General features: G+C 35.1%; 2 protein-coding genes, 1 long non-coding RNA gene and 2 other non-coding genes across 5 annotated transcripts in view; 3 read left to right on the forward strand and 2 right to left on the reverse strand.

Moving 5' to 3' along the window:
• LOC143541440 (uncharacterized) overlaps positions 1-18,674 on the reverse strand; it is a 288,504-nt gene that overhangs the window by 48,800 nt on the left and 221,030 nt on the right. The gene's annotated exons all lie outside the window — the stretch shown is intronic.
• Positions 541-3,398, forward strand: LOC143541409 (uncharacterized). Its single transcript, XM_077034246.1, has 9 exons — positions 541-668; positions 1,282-1,405; positions 1,478-1,545; positions 1,625-1,684; positions 1,756-1,914; positions 2,102-2,248; positions 2,342-2,556; positions 2,649-2,757; positions 3,224-3,398. The coding sequence occupies exons 1-9, from the start codon at positions 621-623 to the stop codon at positions 3,302-3,304; spliced, it is 1,011 nt and encodes a 336-aa protein (XP_076890361.1). The 5' UTR covers positions 541-620; the 3' UTR covers positions 3,305-3,398.
• On the forward strand, positions 3,852-3,923 carry TRNAP-AGG (transfer RNA proline (anticodon AGG)). The gene has a single exon. It is a non-coding gene; the product is annotated as a tRNA-Pro (tRNA).
• Positions 3,947-4,020, reverse strand: TRNAN-GUU (transfer RNA asparagine (anticodon GUU)). The gene has a single exon. It is a non-coding gene; the product is annotated as a tRNA-Asn (tRNA).
• Positions 4,679-6,035, forward strand: LOC143541403 (LEAF RUST 10 DISEASE-RESISTANCE LOCUS RECEPTOR-LIKE PROTEIN KINASE-like 1.5). The gene is made up of 3 exons (XM_077034242.1): positions 4,679-5,512; positions 5,603-5,659; positions 6,001-6,035. Exons 1-3 carry the CDS (start codon positions 4,717-4,719, stop codon positions 6,033-6,035), a joined length of 888 nt encoding a protein of 295 aa, XP_076890357.1. The 5' UTR covers positions 4,679-4,716.

Genomic DNA, 18,674 nt, shown 5'->3' on the forward strand with positions numbered 1-18,674 from the left:
CAACCGTCAGCCGCCGCTACCACCTCGTCGGAAAAGTCCGGAAAAACACAATGGAAAACACTATGAAAACACAATATAAAAACACACAATGAAAAAAAAACACAATGAAAAAAACACAATTATATGACACAATGTAAAAAATACAACGGAAAAAACACAATGAAAAAAAAAACACAATGAAAAATACTATTGTATAACACAATTTTGTAAAACACAATTTGGTAAAAAACCTATTAATTTTTTTTAAATTTTATATTACAATATGGTACTCATATAAAAGATAAAAAGACACTCGTTATTATGGTGAATTTGTTTTTCAACAAAAACGTCATAATAAAAAGTTATAGACGTTTTAAAATAACGAGAGAATTTGACACGTGTCTTACATTAGATGAGAGAAAGTATATGTTATTCCCCTAAATTAATCTCAACGCTCCATATTTTCATCCTACAAAAACTATACTTGCTGGTATAACCTATCCCACCTCCTATTATAACCTAACCCTTTTCACTTGAACTTGACAGAAACTGAGCCAATGGACGGAGAAACGACGCCGACGCCGCCACTACCACGGCGACCACCGACGGAACCGCTTCCGCAGCAAGGAGTTGGAGACTGCATGGCCATTCTCATCTTCCTAATCGTCATAATTGCTATCCTCTCCATGGTAATTATTACTTACGTGCTTCATTTGGTTAAACATATTGTCCGATTATGCTGCTCGTTAACACTTAGGGTTTGTTTACTGTTTGTTTCTAAATATTTCGTATTAAACTGTGCTTAATCTGCTCGATCATGTAGGCTTAGATCTGTTACTATATTATATTGTTTACTTATCCTAGGGTTTTCAATTTCAATGATCAGCAGCAAACTGCTAAGTTTAACTTAGCATTTAGACCAGTTTCTCCTTTTCATCAAACTGTTTACTATTAGTCGCTAATCACTGGCCTCCCCATTCTATTACCCAAATTTCGTAAACGGTCAAATCTGGTCCAAATTCGGTCAACATTTTTGAAAAATTATACTTATTAGTCTAATCTGATTAACAAGTTTGAAAAATTATATGTAAAATTTTGAAAAGTTTTGTATACGTGTGTATGTATATATTTATTTATTTGAAAAATTACATATAAAATTCTAATCCGATTAGCCATATTAATCCTGGTTAATCGCTAGTTGGTACCCCCGCTGCCCGACTAGCGCCTAGCGAGTTCCATAACATTCTATAATAATGTATATAGTTATGTAAAATGAAATGTGCGTGCCGTCATGATTCGTAGGTTATGATTCCATCTTCGTCGCCAAACTTAAAGAACAGTCTAACAGTCTTGCATCAAGTTCCTGAAGGTCACGTTGGGGTTTACTGGATGGGCGGTGCCCTCCAGAAGACAACTACAACTCCAGGTTTGTTGATAAATAACAATACCATATGCACACACAAAATATTTTAAATGTTTGGTATGTATTGCATTCAAGGTTTTCATCTGAAACTACCTTTGATAACCCATTACGAGCCTGTCCAGGTCACGCTTCAGACAGATTTGGTTAGTATTTCTTAAATGTGGTCTTTTTCATGTTTATCAGTTCATGAAAACAAATTTTGTTCATAATGATAATGTATAGGTGAGGGATATACCTTGTGGTACAAAAGGTGGTGTTATGATCAACTTCGACAGGATAGAGGTAAACATTTAGGCACAATATACTGATTTCTTTGTCGATTGTCATTATATAATGATTATTTTGGTCTACAGGTGGTTAACCGCCTCAAAAAGGAAGCTGTTTATGAGACCCTTCTCAATTATGGAGTACAATATGACCATACTTGGATATACGACAAAATCCATCACGAGATCAATCAATTCTGTAGTGTTCACTCCCTTCAAGAAGTTTATATTGACATGTTTGATCAGGTATCAAGTCATGTGTATACTTATGGTAATTCAATTCTTTAATGTGTATAAAAGTAAGTGCATTAATACATGTAGTAAATGACTAAATGCATTAATACATATTACTTTTATAGGCTTCCCGTGCTTTTTTTGTATTGCCATTATTGCGAACTTTTGCATTCATAAAGCGCAAAATGTGAACTTTCAGATTGATGAGACAATGAAAGATGCTCTTCAAGCTGATTGTACCCATTATGCACCAGGCATTGAAATTATTAGTGTCCGTGTTACAAAACCTAGAATCCCCGAGAGTGTAAGGCGGAACTTTGAACAGATGGAAGAAGAACGCACCAAGGTACATCAATTGTCTAAGATGCTCTTAAAAGATACATATATTAGTATAAATAGAAATATCGTGATGTGTGTGTATATGCATGTGTGTATATAGGTATTGGTTTCAATAGAAAGACAGAAAGTTGCTGAGAAGGAAGCAGAAACACAAAAGAAGATAGCTATTACAGAAGCCGAGAAGAATGCTTATGTCAGTAAGATTGTAATGGAACAAAAGTTAATGGAAAAAGACAGTTTGAGAAGGCAAGAAGAAATTTCTAATGCAATGTATATTGCTCGAGAAAAGAGTTTGGCTGATGCCAAATATTATCAGTGAGTTATCTTATTAATTTCGTGTATATTCCAGAATATTAGTTTTGCCAAAGGGTTTTTTAAGTTAGAATGACACTCTTTTTTGAGTGTAGGACCATGAAAGAGGCTGAAGCAAATAAGTTGAAACTTACACCTCAATTTTTGGAGCTTAAATTTATCGAGGCTATTTCCAACAACACCAAAATGTTCTTTGGAAACAAGGTCATTTATCTCTCTCTCTCTCTCGTAAACATAGAATGCACCGCTGTGTTATCACTTTAATTTGATTGTAAATAAGAAGATGATTACATTGTTGCAAAAAAATGCTGTTGGTAGTGAGTAATTTTCGGTTACTAGTCAAAACATTGTCAGTTCCGGGTCACTCAACGTTTTTCTTCTTTCTTTTTCTTAAAACAAAAATATTGCTAAAAGACTATAACTCCGTCGTTACAGTTTAACTTATTGTTTTTCATATAAAGCAATCTACGAGGTTGTGTATTAAAGTTACGCTTTGGATGACTTTTGACCTAGTTGACCGTTTTGTTTTAAACTGATATTGCTTCATAAAGTTTGCCCTGGTAAGAGGTAAAACATAACCTAGATGGAGGATGGACCTTAAATGGGTCCATATAACAGTTTAACACCAGCATATTAAAGATTTTGTTCTTTGAAATTGTAAACGATGCAGATACCAAATATGGTGTTGGATCAAAGGCTACTTGGGAACTTCTTGCGAGATTTGGAAGGAAGAAGGAACTTGGAAGCATAGTTTGTAATCTTTTTATTATTTATAAATGCTTGATGATGTTAGATACAATGGCATTTGAATGGTAAACGTTTCAGAAAGCAAAACGAGATGTGAATGTAATATGCTATTGCTGTCGGTTTAGTTCTTTTGCTTGTCCTTTGTAAAAACAATATGCTCGCCCAAGTGTTTCTTTTGTTCGGTTCGTTGCCCAATGTGAGTGATTGAATTACTCTCGTAGGTAATAGTTATATTGAAAACTTGTGTTTCGAGGAAATATTTTGAAACTTGTATTTTGAGGAAACTATAAACGGGCTCGGTGAAATCCCGCTTGTTTATTAATAAAACATAAAATGTATTTTGAAATCGAGGATGTGCTCATCTACATGTGTAACAATCGCCGCAAGGGGCAATGAGTCCGGTCAAGTATAGGTAGTGAGATGAAGGTGGACCAAACGGCTAGGGAGTAGGGACTGGCATGATTGATGGTAGTGAGGTGAAGGTACGTAGTTGAGTATTGTCGTATGCGTACGAAATTATAAGGATATCGCGATTGAAAGATTACACAAATGGGCATTTGGTCTAGTGGTTTGATTCTCGCTTAGGGTGCGAGAGGTCCCGAGTTCAATTCTCGGAATGCCCCTACTATTTTAACGCAAAAAAAGACGCTAGAAGGAGGGCTTGAACCTCCGACCTTGTGGTTAACAGCCACACGCTCTAACCAACTGAGCTATTCCAGCTTCTTGATATAGTAATTAATAAGATCTTTTTATTGCGAAGTCCGTCCAGTTTAGTTATAAGAGCTTAACAATAGCCATAACCGAGGTTCAGTTATGAGTGCATTTCGGTTAATTTCAGTTAATTGTCTAATGTGCTTTTTATGCTTTTGTTTTTCTCTAAAACTAGTTAAATTGCGGTTCGATTATAGTGTTCTAAGATCAATTGTGAAGTTTTGAAGTTGAAATATGCCGGTTTCTAGCTTGGTTAAGATGTATTAGATAGTTGAAATTAAAATGTTCGATGTTGGATTTAGAGGTAAGATATGAAAATAGAGGTATAAAATTTGGAAAAGTACAAACATACAAGGTTCGGTTCGGTTCGGTTTATGTTAATGAAGACACATCAACCGTAACCATAACCGTTAATTTTATTCGATTATGATTAATTTTTTGGATTAACGGTTCGGTTTTTCTCACCCCTGCTTGACATCATTCAGTTACTATAAACAATAATAACGTTCACACCCACACGCTTGACCACATTCTAAATTTGAATAAAAACAAATTAATCATCAACCATAAAAGGTAAAACCAAATGATTTCCATTGCATCCAATTGTCAATCAAAAATTCAAATCCACCGAAAGACTCCACCTTTTCTCCTCCTTTAAACTATTTCACAATCACATACCAACTTTCTTCTAAAACTCCACTAATAATGTCTACAACATGGTTACTACTCAACATTTTCCTCTTTGTTCCAACAATACCCTCATCCCACACACCCCCAATAGTCCCAACTTGTAGGGACAAATGTGGAAACCTCATCATCAAGTACCCGTTCGGGTCCGACTTCGGCTGCGGCCATCCCGACTTCGCTAGGTACATAAAATGCACCTCGGGTGAGCTCCGGTTCTCCTCTGGAACTGGAGCTTACACGGTTTCAAACATAGATTACACCACTTCCACCCTTGTCCTTACTGACCCGTTCATGTCAACGTGTGCTTCCATGCAAAACTCCGGAAGCTTCCGTCTGGACCGGGCCAGCCCGTTTACGCTATCATCGAATAATATATTTGTTCTACTCGGGTGCTCCAGGACTTCCCCGGTGTTTGACCCGAACGAGGATTTATGTGATACGGGTTCGGGTTTGCATATTTGTAGGGGGTTGTATTCTTGTGAAGGGGTGAGTGGCATTGGGTTGGAGCCAAATGGGCCTATTTCTAGCTGTTGTGTTTATCAGCCCATTCTTGATATCGGGTCGGGTTACGGGTTGGACTTACCGAAACTGCAATGCTCGTCTTATGCCTCGATGTACGGGTTTGGTGGCGATGAGACGGATCCGATGAGATGGGAGTTTGGTATTTATTTGGAGTATAATGAGTCTTACTATACCGAAACATGTAAGGATTGTGAAGCGAGTGGTGGGTTTTGTGGGTTTGCGGGTTTTAGGCAGTCTTTTTCTTGTATTTGTCGTGGTGGTGGGAATTCGACGACTAATTGCTATGGTCGAGGTAAGTACGAATTTATTGCATATGGTACAACCACCTTGTGCATAGAATTAATTAGTAACATATTGTTACCTTTGGTCTTGATGTGGTTAGGGTATGCTTGGAATGGGACATGGAGGTACAAAATTCAAACCAAGATAAGTTTTGGAGGTAACAACCCTTTTTTGCGCTCGAGCTATTCGAAATAGACTGGCTGTTAGAAGTTTAAATCGAGTCGGGTTTGAACAGGTTTAAACTCAAATTTCATACATTGAGCCTAGTAAAAGTCGTCAATTTAAAAAACAAAATTATAACATATAAATAAGCATTTTTCAAACTCAATCCCAAACATGCTCTAAAAGGGGCTTTAAACTATAATAATGAGATTTTATAAAAAAAATGGCTTTAAAGTCCCGTTTTTTGTGTGACGATCGCGTAGAAAGGTGATAAAGCGCCCTCCACAACACAAAGCTTAAAGAATCACAAGTTTGACGTTTGGTATTTTCTTGCAGGAACTTTACTCTTTTTGGTGCTGCTTTTCCTTTGAAACTTTGAGGGAATTTGTTTTTTTTTTTAATTTAAATGTATTGCATTTTGTTGTAATGTTATGATGGTGTTACTATAACCAAATGATACCACTTTAAAAAGAAGAATATAATGTGAATGTGTGTGAACGACATAAACTAAATAAAGAAAATGTCAAGTTGTACCACACACAACAAGTTGAAATATGTAGGATCGTTCGTTCCGAAGTTGAACATTGTCAATGATGTAGCTTATTGTGTTTAGGTAAGTTGGTACAAAAGAAGAGCAATCACACGAGTTTTGTTTTGTTTTTTTTTTCTTTTTTTTTAATGTTCACAGCAACATCAAAAAACTGTAGTTGTTCAGGGTGGTAGTTCTGAATATATTATTGTATTGCAGAAATAAAAATATTTTAAAGAAGTAAATTTGTTTTTTTCAAATTAAAAACTACAAGTTTTATTATATTTTGTTATATAATCTATATTTAAATATGATGGTAGTGTGCCTTCCCTTTTAAAGATTGAGGGTTCAAATTCTGCAAGATGCATGCATGCATAGATGATTTATAAGAGCAGATTAGTTGTTAAAAAATGGTGTGTATATGTCATAACTGCAAACAATAATCATAACATAAAATGAAAACATAAAAGAAAAGAAAAACAAATTCCCTAAAAATCCACACATCACCATTGTCAGATGCATTTAGACAAGTCATCCATGTGGTGAAGTTTATCCCCATCCAAAACTATAAATTGGGGATTGTTGGGTTTGTGGAGGCTTGGGCTTGGGTTGAGCCTGGTTTATTTGAAGACGGATTAAATGGGTTTTATAAAAATAGAAGACATGGGAGGTTTTGGGCCGACCCTATATCTCTTTACTAGGGCCCGTTTATATTATCTTGTTCCCTAAGCTAGAAACCATAACTAGTCTTATTGTAATCTTGTACTTGTAATTCCTCACGAGTGAGGCAGCAGCAATAATAAAATACCTTGATTGCAGCCTGTGGGCGTAGGTCAGTTTAGACCGAACCACGTAAATCTCGCGTGTTCATCTTCATTTATATTTTCTCCAGCAGTATTATTCGTGTTTGTGTGTGCGCTAGATCCTAACAAGTGGTATCAAGAGCTTAGGTTCGCTGGGAGAACATGAATGCAAGAGAACGAGGTTGTCGATCTAGGTTTTCGGTGTTGGCAGCTAGCCGACGTATCCAGCGATCGACCGGAAGGTTGAAAAGGTCAGCGCTAGTTTTTTTTGGGTTTCGTAAAAATAAGGTGTTTGGGAATTTGGTGCTACGTGAGATTATACATAGGCAGATAACATAGCCGCCACCCACCTTTGCAATTGGCTTCATATATTGGTTTTCACAACAGAAAAAGACAAAAGGAAACAGTAGGTATTTTTTTTTTGTTGCTGTGTTTCATTGTCAAGGCAGAAAGTAATATATTTGATTACTTTGCTTGTGTTCACACCAATAAAAGAAGGCAGAAGTGTACGCCCTACTTTTTTGTATCTTTTGGGTTTTTTAGTTTGTGTTCCCATTAGGAAGTCAAAAGCAATTTTATTGTTTTAGTTTGCGTGATAACCAAGAAAGAAGACAGGTTTTGCGTTGACGGTAGTTTTCAGACATTGGTAGTCTACCGTATACGCTGTTGTGTTTTTTGATCAGGCCGAACTAAGATTCTATTTTGCAAGGCCAAGCCAGAAACAACTAAATCAAGATCCTATTTTTATTGAAGAACAGTCGTCATCAGAAGAAACTGTTTAAAGAAACGGAGAACCAGTGCCAACCGCGATTGTCAGGTTTTATCGTTTCGGTTTAAAGTTTCAGTTTCTGATTTATAGTTCGTTATTTCTGTTGCGTTTAAATAGGTTGATTATCTAGTAGAGTTCAGTAGAACAACCGTTAAGTTCAGGCCCGTGCGATTGTTGTCTCTGTTTTTTATCTGGTTTCGTTTAGTCATTGTCATGGCAGAAGACGGAAAGGTTATGATACAGAAGTTTGATGGGCAAAAGTTTGGTTGGTGGAAGATGCAGGTTGAAGCGCTACTTTGTCAGAAAGATTTAGATGTAGTTCTAGAAGATGAAAAACCAGAAAAAATGTCAGAAGCAGATTGGAAGAAGTTAGACAAGAAGGCTAGGGCTTGTATTACTTTGTCGTTGTCGGAAGATGTGGCGTTCAACATCATGAAAGAAACCACAGCTCGTGGTATGATGGATGCACTATCCAACATGTATGAGAAGCCCTCGGCAGCGAATAAGGTCTATCTAATCCGAGAGCTAGTGACAACTAGAATGAAAGAGGGTGGGTCTATTGCAACGCATATTAATAATCTTAATTCGATCCTGTCCTGCTTAGTGTCGGTCGACATTAAGTTTGATGATGAGGTTCAAGGCCTGTTGTTATTATCCTCTTGCCCGACAGTTGGTCTCAAACAATGACTGCAGTTTGTAGCTCGTCTACAAAAATTACTTTCGATGGGATTCGGGATCTGATTCTGGGAGAAAATTCAAGACGCAAAAGTTCAGGCGAATCATCAGGTAATATATTAGTCGCAGAAGGCAGGGGTAGGAGAAAAGAACGAGGCAGTGGGAGCAGGAAGAGGAGTCAGTCTAAGACTCGTAAAGATATTGAATGCTGGGGTTGTAAAGAGATGGGGCACTTCAGGAATCAGTGTCCGAATGGTAAGAAAGAAGTGAACGTTACAGAAGACGACGCAGATGACGGGTCAGCAGTGATGAGGCTTTGGTTTGTAGTGTTGAGAGTAACGTTGATTCATGGGTTATGGATTCTGGTGCATCGTTTCTTGCCACTCACTGCAGTGAAACGATGAAGAATCTAAAGTTTGGTGATTTTGGAAGGGTAAGACTTACAAACGATGAAGTTCTTAACGTTACGGGCATGGGTGACATTGATTTGAAGACTTCAGCTGGTTCATGGACTTTGAGAGATGTCAGGGTTATTCTAGGTCTAAAGAGATTGTTGATTTCAGTTGGGCAATTGGATGATCAGGGGCATGAGGTTAAGTTCGGGAACGGGCAGTGGAAGGTGGTTAAAGGTAATCTTGTCATGGTTCGAGGAAGAAAGAGAGATTCGCTGTACATGGTCAGTTTACCGCCTGAGGGAGTAACCGCCCCAGTTCAGAAGAAAGTCAAAATCCGGTTCACAGAGTCTAGTAGACAGAAGAAGGTTTGTTTTGCAGGAGATAAACCCAAAGCCACAGGTCAGATTCAGGTTGAACGTATATGGAAAGGTTCAAGAAAACAAGTCAGAGGTGTTCGTGACAGTGGGAGCATTGATAGTCAGTCAGTCAAAGCTTCAGTTACATCTACCAGACAACAGTGGGTTAAAAGAACCAGTGTTCCTTCTGTTAAAGTCTCTCCAGAAGGTTACCTGCTACATATGGAGAGTGTTGTTTGTTCTCAGGGTATTTCAGGATCTGGCAGTTTGTGTAAGTGGGAGCCGGTAGGGCAAGAGGACGAGTCAGTGGCAGTTGTAGTCATGACTGATGTGTTGGAGCTCGGGGAAGCTTCAACGGGCCTTCAGGTTATCTGATGAGAAGGCTGCTGCAACCAGGTGAGTCGAGGAGATTACTAAAGGTACAAGTATTCACGACGGATGGCAGTTTGAAGCTTATCAAGCCTCCAAGTGGGAGATTGTTGGGTTTGTGGAGGCTTGGGCTCGGGTTGGGCCCGGTTTACTTGAAGACGGATTAAATGGGTTTTATAAAGATAGAAGACATGGGTGGTTTTGGGCAGGCCCTATATCTCTTTACTAGGGCCCGTTTATGTTATCTTGTTCCCAAGCTAGAAACCCTAACTAGTCTCTATATATTGTAATCTTGTACTTGTAATTCCTCACGAGTAAGGCAGTAGCAATAATAAAATACCTTGGTTGCAGCCCGTGGACGTAGGTCAGTTTAGACCGATCCACGTAAATCTCGCGTGCTCATCTTCATTTATATTTTCTCCAGCAGTATTATTCGTGTTTGTGTGTGCGCCAGATCCTAACAGAGATGCGCTATCCACAACTACACCCTAAAACGACAAACATATTACACCCAAATCACCCATTTTCTTCTCCTCCTTCTCGCCTTAACCTTATACACATTTCTCCTACCCGGGTTGTGTTTGTATTCATTCAGCCCTAACTAATGCGGATGATATAGTGTTATTGTTAAGAAAAGTAACAAATTAATGTTTTCAAGTAAAAAAACGTTACATATTATTGTTACTAGGATAGAGCCCGTGTGATTCATGGGTGGTTAAAAAAATAAAAAAACTAAGTCACGTGTTATAACATAACTAAAAGGGTTCGTGTCCCATATTGTGTTTAGAAGAAGAGATGATAAAATAGGAAGCTACTCACATGACATTTACGTGACATCTTATGTAGAAGTCATAGAATGATGCCATGTGGAAAAATCATCTTGCTTTAATATTAGATTATACACTTTTGACCCGTAAACTCGTAATACCTCTGTAAAAAAAATTCAGCAAATTGATCAAAATGTGAAAACCAATTATTATTTCTTAGGTAATAACTAACTTGAGATAATTAGAAATTGTTAATAATATAATTCTAAGAAAGTCATAATTGGTATATTTGAGTTAATTAATAAATATTAAATATTAATGAATGCATTAATTGTCATATAATTTAACATAAAAATTTATTAAATTGAAGGAATGATAATTAAAAAATTAGTTAATTAAGTGGAATATATATAAATGAAAATTGATTAGTTGGCATCCCATGTGGATAGCATATTGGAAGGGCATGTGTAAAACGTATACTGCTTTAATATATTAGTTAGATTTTACTCGATTATAGTATTTTAAAAGAATTCAACATAAAAAATAAAAAAGATTTATTAGTCATTAAAGCATATGTTAGTGTTGTTGATTCTTAGGTATAGTAGTTCTTCTCTGGTGTCTATTGATCATGTACAATTACTAAAAAATGAAATTGAATAGTAAAGGAAATAAAGAATGACCTAGTGATTTTAGAACTGGCATCTTGCGATCAGAATGAACATCTCCATAGGTGCCTTTGTGACAGGCATTAACACCTTACCAATGGGCCCCTTTTTTAGTTTTTTTTTTGCAAAAATGAGGTGTAGTAAAAATGTCTCTCCCCTAGGCATTTTGTGCCATGTGGCGCCAGTAAGTTGTTCCTACATTTTGTTTTTTTTAATAATTAAAATTTAATAAAAAAAACTAAATTTAATAAAAAAACTACATTAATATTAAAAATAGGAACTACAAAACAAAAAAGACACATAAAATTACTTAAAACAAATAAAAAATGCGTATTTTTTTTTAAATTTCATTTCTTCTCTTTTCGGTTTGGCGTTGGATTATCGGGTCGGATTCGAAGAGATCCTCTCCTTAAAACATCGAGGTAGGTGTCAATTTGCCTTACTAAAATAACATCGATGACCTTTTTATTGGCTTGAAGACGTTCATAACCAAGGTCACGTGTATCTTGGAGACGACAGTTCATTTCTTCGAACTGTCCTGCCATATCGGCACCAGCACTCGCCGACGATGACCCGACCCCTTCCCCTTTTGTCTTGCTTCTTTTAGCCCCTGTCGAGAAATCTTGAAGACATCCTTAATGACATTATCATCGTTTTATTTGAAGTTACGAGCATCGAACCTAGGTGTCTTTGGATCAACTGAAGACGATGTCTTAGACCTTTTGGATGGCCTATGACTTCCGGAGGCGGTGACGGTTACAGATTACTACTTAGGGTGAAACTTCAGATGATTCCAACAGCTCATGTAGTTGAAGTTCCCCGACCTACTTTGATACTCAATCAGCGACTTTTCAATGATCTCCACATCACCAGCACCACTACCCCCCCCCCCCCGCCTCTCTATTCCTGCCGTAAACCGAATGAAAAAGTTGACATCTCGAGTTTATGTCGGTCCATTTTGACATTATTGAATCTTTTCTCCGGCACGAGTCTCCTCCAATTTCTTTGAAGATCTCCAGATTTTTTTTCCAGAAAAGGACAGCCGCTTCATAGTTGACTACAAAAGATAGTTAAAAAAAATATTACTACAAACTTAATATTCTTTCTCAACAAAAAATAATGAAATAAAACAATAAAAATAATTTTAAACACTTGCAACATTCGGGATCTTCCGATACTGCTAGCCACGCACGTGCAAACTTATCAAAATATTCACAAAATTGAATGGGTTAACATGTTATTTTTTATGTTGACATTATGACAAATTCGAGAAGCCCTCTGAAACTTATCAAAATATTTTTTATGGTATAACTCAGAAAAACATAGTTCTTGAAGAATATCCATTGTTACAATTTAATATACACTGTGCAAGGTATTCACACTCGTCCGTTGTCCGCGCTATAGTTTTCCTTTTAGTCCCGACGTTTTTGGCCTAAGTATCCGAGGCACTTTTCTCCAACAAACTCGTCCAATCATTTATTTCTTGAACAAACACAATCGGTTTGTTTGGATACCCGATAAAAGTATATCGCCACCAACTTAATTTAAAATTGACTTAATTTGTGCGCTACAGGTCACCCCTCTTTCTCCATATGTGTAAGTTTAAGTTGACATGAGTCAACTCTTAAAAATGAAACGAAATGAGGATCATGAGTTTGAATTTGTGGTCGGATAAAATCTTGGTTTAGTTTTCTAAATTTTGTTGGTATCGGGTAAATATCTACATCCACCTATATTCTAATAAAGTAAAATAAATGTAGATACTTATAATATTTTGGTTAATTCTCACAATGTTTCCCTCAAAAACTAATATATATGTAATAGATCAATTATTATTCACTTTCCTTTTACACTATATTTATATAATATATATATATATATATTTAATAACATATTATTTTACTTTATATTTCAAAATATTTGGTGAATTTCAAAATCAACAACAAATTATGTTTCTCAAATGAAAATTGTTTCGGGTTTGTTGTGAAACTTAAATTTGATTTTATGGGTCAAAGGTTGGTAAATAAATTGTTTGGTACAAGTTACCTACATTTAAGTCAAAATTTGTTACGGGTTAAAAATGAAAATTTTGAATATTTTTAAAAGTTTGAAAATGCAAACTAGATTTATTGTCAAATTTGTTATAGGTTCAAAGTGTTGACTTGAAAATCTTAAAAGTATGAAAGTTAGAATTTTATACATGATTCGGGTCAAATTTATTTTGAAGGGCATTTTTTTGAAATAATCAACAGGTTCGGGATTTGTCAAATTGATTATTTTTCCTTCAACTATTAAAATTTAATAAAAGATTGCCTATCAATGCTTTTAACTTTTATTAAATTTGAAATACTTATGTTAACATTAACTTTTCCTTCAATAGTGATCAAAACGTTGTATGGGAAGCATGCCTTGCAAAAATGTGCTCAAATGAAACAAAATATTCACAAAATTGAATGGGTTAGTATGTTATTTTTTCTGTTGTCATTATCACCAAGTCAAGAAACTCTCTGAAACTTATAAAAATCTTTTTCATGGTGTAGCTCAAAAAAACATAGTTGTTGAAGAATATTCATCGTTATAATTTAATGTTCTACTTTACTTTACTTTGATGGGTGGTAAATTGAGAAATATATCAATAAAGGTAAAATTCCTTTTTTGTATTTAGGCTGAGTGGTTAGAACTACTATCGTATGAGAGGTCTTATTTCCGAAATTGGTTCATAACCAAAATTCTTTCTATAATATATATATATATATATATATATATATATATATATATATGACATTGAGAATGAATTTTTTTGCAATTTATGTACACATAGTATAGATACAAGTATAGATGTAATACATTTTTTTCATATACACTGTGCAATTATTTGTTTTACTTGTAATTTTATAATTTGAATTATCACGTGTATGACACGGACACTAAAACTAGTATTCTAATAAAGTAAAATAAATGGGGATACTTATCATGTTTTGGTTAATTCTCACAATTTTTTCCCTCCAAAACTAATATACCATAATATATGTAATAAATCAATAACTATTCACTTTACTTTTACACTATATTTATATAATATCTATATATTTTTATAAATATAAATATTAACATATTATTTTATTATATATTTCAAAATACTTGGTGAATTCCAAAAATTAACAACAAATCATGTTTCTCAAATGAAAATTGTTTCGGGTTTTTTGTGAAAGTTATATATGATTTTATGGGTCAAAAGTTGGTAAATAGATTGTTTGGTATAAGTTAACTACATTTAAGTCAAAATTTGTTATGGGTCAAAAATGAAAATTTTGAGTATTTTTAAAAGTTTGAGAATGAAAAATATATTTATCGTCAAATTTGTTATGGGTTCAAAGTGTTGACTTTAAAATATCAAAAGTATGAAAGAATTATAAACATAGATTCAGGTTTCAAGTTTATTTTTAAGGGCATTTTTTTAAATAATCAAAAGGTTCGGGATTTGACAAATTGATTATTTCCCCCTCAACTATTAAAACTTAAGAAAAGATTGCGAACACTTTCGATATGCCACCCCCATGCCTATCAATGCTTCTAACTTTTATCAAATTTCAAATATTTATGTCAACATTAATTCTTCCTTCAATGGTAATCAGAACGTTGTATGGGAAGCATGTCATGCAAAACTATGCTAAAATGAAACAAAATATTCATAAAATTGAATGGGTTAACATGTTATTTTTTATGTTAACATTATGACAAAGTCGAGAAGCCCTCTGAAACTTATCAAAATATTTTTTATGGTGTAACTCAGAAAAACATAGTTCTTGAAGAACATCCATTGTTACAATTTAATATCCTACTTTCCTTTGATGGGTGGTAAATTGATAAATATATCAATAAAGGTAACGCCTCTTTTGTATTTAGGCTGAGTGGTTATAACTACTATCGTATGAGAAGTCTTATTTTCAAAAGTGGTTCATAACCAAAATTCTTTCAATTATACATATTTGACACCGATAATGAATTTTTCAATAGAAAGAAGCATTTCTCGGGTACGATTTTGCACGAACATTTTTTATTAAGTTCATTTAAAAAAAGCCATTTTGTGATATAAATAAAATCAATTTATGTACACATTGTATAGATACAGACATAGATGTAATACATTTTTTTTCATATACGCTATGTAATTATTTGTTTTACTTATAATTTTATAATTTGAATTATCTCGTGTGTAACAAGGACTCTAAAACTAGTAATATATAATATATAATATAGGTGTGATCAGTTTGCCTTATAATCCTACAGTTTAAGGTGGTGGTGTGGAGACCATCCCATCACATCACCATCCTTTTGCTAGAATTGCAATACACAACAAACAAACACTGTATTGCCTCACTGTTGCTGCAAATGCCATTGTTCAACTCACTCCTTCACCTCTTGGATCAGAGGCATGCTTAAATTATATGTTATTTCATTTATTAATAATCCGTTTAATGTTTTTATCTCATGAAACCATAAAAACCGAAACCGAAACAAAAACTTAGGCAGTTTGGTTTTATGTTTTCACAAAAACAAAAGTTTAGGTTCAGTTTCGGTTTTTGTGTAACTAAAACCAAAAAAACCGAACCGAATTTATTTATGTTTTTATTTTAAATATTAAGTAATTTATAATAGTTTAACTCAAATATTTTAGCCCAAATGTATAATAATCTACTAATTATTAACTAACAAAAACATTTAGGCCCAAATTCGTTATTTTTGGCCAACTTTTTTTGTCGGCCGAAAATTTCAATCCCAAATGGCGAAACCGAACCAAACCAAAAATCAAGCGGTTATCAAAAATCAACATTTCGGTTTTTGGTCCGGCTTTAGCCCAAAATTGAACCAAACTGACCCATGCACTCCCCTATGACAAGATGTGATTTGCTGCATGTTTAGTTTCAATTTGTGTTGCAGGGGCAAAGTTTTGAATGGACCAATGGATATTCCATAAACGAATCTGAACCGTTTGTTGAATGGGATAAACACGGTGAAAAGCCGAGGCGTTCTACTGCGACGACTTTGACTTTCAATTGTAACAGCATGTGTGGTATATCCAAATTCTATAATAATACGACTTAAGTTATTTGTGGGAAATAAGATTAATGTAACTTATGGCGCGGGTGCACCAGCAAAAACGGTGGGCTGGCGTGATCCTGGATACTTTCATACAAGTTTCTTAACCTGACTATGGTCAAACTCACTGTATGTTACACGTTATGCTAGCATGCAATCTTTTTATTACAATGTGCGCAATCTAACAAATTATTAATTGTATGACACAGGTATACATACAAACTGGGCCATAGATTGTCTAACAATACCATCATTAGGAGTCCAGTGTATCAGTTTAAATCCTCTCCTTACCCTGGTCAAAGTTCTCTACAGCGCGTTATCATTTTTGGTTATATGGGAAAGGTTTGCATCATTTTTGATATTTGAACAATGGTCAAACATGTTTCTTAAACTGTTTGTGGAGTCCAAGTCAGACATTTATGATGCAGGACGAGGTCGATGGGTCGAATGAGTACAATCAGTTTCAACATGGGTCCCTTAATACTACTCGACAACTCATTGAAGATTTGGAAAAATTGGAGATATTTCTTATGCAAATGGTTTTCTCAGTGGGATCAGTTTACTTCCCAAATTGTGCCAATTGCCTCATCTGTAGTTCTGTACCTTATATGATAGCCAGGCATGCTGTGCCTCTAGGCCTCTAAACGAGCGAGCTCGTGTTCATTTGTTTAACTTTAACCAAACAAATGCCAAACGATCAAGCACGGACAATTAAATGAATGAGGTTTTCTTGTTTGTATACGTTCTTTAAGAAAAAGAACATGTTCATGTTCTTTTGTTAATAGTATAAACTAACAGTTCATGAATGTAAACGAACAGTCATAAGTTAGCATAAATGAACAAGCATAACTATGCTAAAACCAAATAAAAGTAAATGTGAAGAACAATATGTGAGGCCTAAAAGGTTATTACAAATACATCAAATTGTAATGGGCCTAAAAGTTTAAATGAATATATAACGAAAGTAAACGAACGAACCTAAGGAAATGTAAACAGACGAATATAAATGAATGTAAACAAGTGAACATAAATGAATGAACAATACATGTGTTCATGCTCATTCGTTTAACTAAAGAACACAGTTTTTGGTTTCATTTATTAAATAAACGAACTTCCTACCGAACGGTTCACTGAATAAAGTAACTAGACTTAATCAGTAACTAGACTGAATAAATATTATCGGTGTTTGTCTAGCTTGCTATTGGGTATGACCCGACTTGGATCATAACGTACTAGCCACATCAATAATAATAAGTGTCTTGGGCAGACCGAGTCCAACATGTTTGTCATCTGTGAATAGACAAAAACAGCCCTGGCTCGTTTTTCTTGCTCATCGCGTATTGGGGTACTCTTCTTCATTGTTATTCAGGAGTTTGCCGAGCCTATGGGGAGGGAGAGCCTCGAGAATCTATGGCAAAAGTTGAACGTTTTTCGGTCACGCACATAACTATGAAAGAGCATGTCCTATGTATCAGGTATTTATTTATTTATTTTTTAACTTTTGGGGAAAGTGTAGTGTTTGTGGAATAATATACTGTTTGTTTCAGAATAAATGCGTGAACAATGGGACGATTCATGTGAGTCTTTCAGAGTTTGCTCCATCCAACACGACATGGAGCGTGTTTAGAGATTATGATTATGGGCTTATAAAACTAACTGCATTTAATCATTCAAAAGTTTTGTTTTGAGCACAAGAAGAGCAGGGATGGGAAAGTGTATAATTCCTTCACAATTTCCAGGGGATCATAATTTAAACGGGTCGTGTCTAAGAACGAATCACAGTGATTTTGTTATGTTTCATGATCAAGAGCTTTTCATATGAATTTACTTATAAATGCATATATTTATAATGGTCAGATTAGGCTGATAACTTGATCCAAGTTGTGAAACCGAATGACGAACCGAACCCACGGTTCGTCCCATTATTCTAATTAATGTTTATATGTGAAACGTCCAAAGTTGATCAATGATCAGTGTGTATCAGTTGACAAAAATGCATTTGAGTGAGTCTAAATCGCTAACACTCACAAGAGTCTTAAGGTGATCTTGTTTCATAAACTGACCAACTAACTGCCAAGTGTCAACTACCGCCTAAGTTGTGCTGTGATCACAATGTGAACAGTTTGTGTGAATGGAGGAGGTTGTATTCAACAAGTGTTTTCGGCTGTTCAGAGAGGTGCGGGGCCCGATTTTTAAGATATATATATTTCATGTTAACGGGAACCGGTAAGAACCGTGCATTTAATTGAAAATATATTCGCGGGTTTGGTACGCGTATGCAACTAGGGTGTAAATGATTCCGAATACTAATGGAATTGGTACCAGGTATCGAACACGAACTCGAAACACAAAACCAAATACAAACCCAGACACGTTTGTTATTATTGAGAAACTTCACGAAACTCAATTGTTCAGATTACAATCTCTAAACCCCAAAGCACGGTATTTATAATCTAACCTATCACGTTTAGATTACAATTAGTATTGCTAAATAATAGGACCTGATAATTATACTAACAATTAAATCTGAGCACATTTAATTGTATATAGTTGTCCACTCCTTAAACCATGTTACTTTGCCT

The sequence above is a fragment of the Bidens hawaiensis genome, unplaced genomic scaffold (assembly GCF_021521415.1).
Source record: "Bidens hawaiensis isolate Kalapana, Puna unplaced genomic scaffold, B.hawaiensis_p1.1 tig00012594_1, whole genome shotgun sequence".
Lineage (NCBI taxonomy): Eukaryota > Viridiplantae > Streptophyta > Magnoliopsida > Asterales > Asteraceae > Bidens > Bidens hawaiensis.

Bases quoted from the DNA above. Each gene is read 5' to 3' on its own strand.
- LOC143541403 (XM_077034242.1), top strand. From the start codon at position 4,717: ATGTCTACAACATGGTTACTACTCAACATTTTCCTCTTTGTTCCAACA. The intron at 5,513-5,602 runs GTAAGTACGAAT...TGATGTGGTTAG, and splicing joins GACTAATTGCTATGGTCGAG to GGTATGCTTGGAATGGGACA. The intron at 5,660-6,000 runs GTAACAACCCTT...ATTTTCTTGCAG, and splicing joins AACCAAGATAAGTTTTGGAG to GAACTTTACTCTTTTTGGTG.
- LOC143541409 (XM_077034246.1), top strand. From the start codon at position 621: ATGGCCATTCTCATCTTCCTAATCGTCATAATTGCTATCCTCTCCATG. The intron at 669-1,281 runs GTAATTATTACT...CATGATTCGTAG, and splicing joins TAATTGCTATCCTCTCCATG to GTTATGATTCCATCTTCGTC. The intron at 1,546-1,624 runs GTTAGTATTTCT...GATAATGTATAG, and splicing joins TCACGCTTCAGACAGATTTG to GTGAGGGATATACCTTGTGG.